Source organism: Buceros rhinoceros, unplaced genomic scaffold (genome assembly GCF_000710305.1).
Source record: "Buceros rhinoceros silvestris isolate BGI_N320 unplaced genomic scaffold, ASM71030v1 scaffold31134, whole genome shotgun sequence".
NCBI lineage: Eukaryota > Metazoa > Chordata > Aves > Bucerotiformes > Bucerotidae > Buceros > Buceros rhinoceros.
The window spans coordinates 1,722-4,587 of record NW_010409392.1 but is presented as its reverse complement, the minus strand read 5'-3'; the positions used below and the strand labels follow the sequence as shown (position 1 = coordinate 4,587).

The 2,866-nt window shown below is 56.8% G+C and overlaps 1 protein-coding gene across 1 annotated transcript in view; it reads right to left on the bottom strand.

The window, feature by feature from the left end:
• LOC104492641 (mitochondrial carrier homolog 1-like) overlaps positions 1 to 2,866 on the bottom strand; it is an 11,256-nt gene that overhangs the window by 7,308 nt on the left and 1,082 nt on the right. The window contains exons 2-6 of the mRNA XM_010135224.1: positions 2,238 to 2,344; positions 1,751 to 1,828; positions 1,208 to 1,265; positions 1,043 to 1,094; positions 472 to 531 (exon numbers count right to left, since the gene is read on the bottom strand). Coding sequence (XP_010133526.1) covers positions 472 to 531; positions 1,043 to 1,094; positions 1,208 to 1,265; positions 1,751 to 1,828; positions 2,238 to 2,344 — 355 coding nt within the window. The remainder of the gene's footprint in view (positions 1 to 471; positions 532 to 1,042; positions 1,095 to 1,207; positions 1,266 to 1,750; positions 1,829 to 2,237; positions 2,345 to 2,866) is intronic.

Sequence of the window (2,866 nt, the reverse complement as noted above, 5' to 3'; positions counted from 1 at the left end):
GCCCCGGTGGCGGGGCCGGCCCACGCCCTCCTCCCACCAGCACCAGCCACCAGCTCCCTGCGAGCACTCACGTGCTCTTCAGAGGAACGTGCTTCTTCTCCAGGCCCTGGCTCTTATTTCAGCGAGGGGTCGCACCGGTGCACTTGATCAAACAAATGCTTCCAATGGCCCTTCACTGAAGCACAAAGCAGCATCGAGGGGAAAAAGGAAAGGAAAGAAAAAATACAATGTTTTCTCTGGGCTCTGAAGGTTTGACTGATGAGAAGATCTGGGGCACACTTAATGGTCAAACTGGGGTGCCGCCCAAGGCGCAGGTTTCACCTGTGCTGGCAGGACTGATGGGAGCCCCGCGGGCAGACACGGCTTCAGACGGGGGGAGCTCAGCGCGACTCTGAGGCTGGCAGAGCGGCCGCAAGAGCCACTGGTGCCTTCGGACACCAGCAGAAAGGATTTAACCAGCGACTCACGTACACAAAGAATCCCAGGATCCCTTCTTCCTTAAATATCCTGCCGATGGCGCTGAACACACCGCTGCCAGGAGAGGAAAAGAGCTCTAAGCGCACAGGGGCTGCTCCACCGCCATCCCACGCAGCTTCACATGCCCTCTGCAGCCACCAGCCACAGCAGTGTCCCCCCAGCCACCGTGTCAGCGATGCAGTGGGCAGCTCTGGTCTGCTGCTTCTCCCCAGCCCATGAAGGTGGGTCGTGGCTGCACTGTGTCTGCCCGCAATAACACCTGGGACAGGGCTCAGCTTGCTGACAACTGTTCGAATGCTGAAGCTAGAAGAGCTCTGCTTGGCTTTGTGGGAGCAGATGCCACAGCCACGGCACAGAATGTGCTTTGATTAAACTGATTCCCAGCCCCCAAAACCCTGTCCTGCCCACGTCCCCTCAGCCCACGGTCACCCACCCTCTAACCACGGCTCAGATCCCCCGTTCTCCTGGGTTCCCACATCCTGCACTGCCCAGGAACACCTGGTGCCGCCGACTCCCGGCCTCGCGCTTCTATGTGCCCAAACCCTTTGGAGCTGCAGCCGCTCACCTGTACTTGACTTCCCGGCCCACAAACTGGACCATGCAGCGCATGGAGATCACTGGGAGGAGAGAAACACAGGGCTGACAAAGAAACAACCCACTCGGGTGGCAGTGGATGTGAAGGAAGATGCTCAGTCCGGATGGGGCTGTGGGACAGGGGGACAGGACTCACCGTGCAGCGGGTGCGAAACGACCCGGGATGCGCACTGCATCATCATCTCATGAGATGTCTGGAACGGGGAGAGAAAAGCCCACACCAGTATGAAAAGCCGTGCTGCTCCACCCACACAGCCCAGGCCCCTTCCCTCCGTGTGGTGAAACCCAGTTTGGGTTGGTTCCTCTTTTGAAAGCTGTTGCTTGCGGTAAACCTCTGGTCCTACAGAGGATTTCATAGCTGGACGCAGAAGGGCAACGAAATACCTCTTCAACCAGAGTTTCTCTCTCAGTAATTTCACCCACAGCCCAAGGATTAAGCTTCCTTTGATCTCCAGGCACGTAGAATCATCACATCCCAGAATCATGGCACGGGTGGGGTTGGAAGGGACCTTAAAGACCACCCAGGCCAACCCTCTGCCACGGGCACGGACACCTTCCACCAGAGCAGGATGCTCAGAGCTCTGTCCAGCCTGGCCCTGAGCACTGCCAGGGACGGGACACCCACATCCCCAGTGTGACCTCCCCGCTCGCTCACTAACGTGCTAAATCCACTTCTCACCTCTCTCACCACTTTCCTAAGGGAGGTCTTCACATCATCCTTGTTAGAAACATGCTCCATGTCCTCCAGCGGAAAGGCCTGAGCAGGGAGAGAAGAAACAGGGTCAGAACTGATGGAGATACTGACCCCTCAGCGTCTGAGGACAGGAGGAAACCATGAGCAGTTGTGCTCCTGATGGGAGAGGAAGGAAAACAGGCAAGAAGGAACATGGGAGAGAGAAGTAAAACAGGGAAAGGGAGGGGTCACAAAACTGATAAAAGGCAGGTGGCTGTTGAAATTAAATTAAAATTGTTTAAAAAATCAGTGTTAGGCGTATGGGCTAAGGGGTGTTATTCCCAGAGACTATTCCAAGCCCTCAGGAGATGAGAGGGATGGGTGCTTCACGCTTCCCTGCACAGTCGGGCTGGGTGCAGGCTCCTGGCTCTGCTGCAGGAGCACCCACTGCCCCGACGAAGCTGACTGATGGGAGAGAGAAGCCGACCTTTACCTTCTTCACACTCCCCCTGGTGATGGTGGATAAAGTGCTTGAGATGAGGCGAGGAGTAAGACCACGGAAGAGGCCTCTTTTCCCATCCACTTCCACAATGTGTCTGGCTGGGTAAGAAGACACCAGGTGCCATCAGTGGGGAAGTGGCCGGCTCGCAGGGACACCCCCCTGACACCTCCAGCGTTCAGCGAAACCGTGCTGGAGCTCGGCACAGCTCCACGGTCCCACCCCCAGTGATTTATTAAAACAGCCCTAAATACATTTCAAAGAGGATGCAAAGAATCCTTGAGCATTCCCTGTCCAAGCTGGAAGGACGGCTCTGGTGTTTGGGGCTATTTCTCGTCTTTTGGTGGTTTTGCTCACCCAGAAGAGCTACAAGGCAGTTTGGATTGACCGGGGCAGGGAGGGATCATCTCATGTGCTGCGTGGTGTCACTCATCCCTCTGCCCTGAGGGTTGGACTTGGGATCTCGCCAGCCCAGGCTCAGTTCCTGCCCCCCCAGGGAACCTTCCTCAGCTCTCCAGCCAAAACAAAAGCCAACGGATCCCATTTCTCCCTGACAGAACAAGGTGGAACACAATCCGCTACGTGGTGGCGGGGCCCGCACGGTCCTGCCCCCCACCCACACC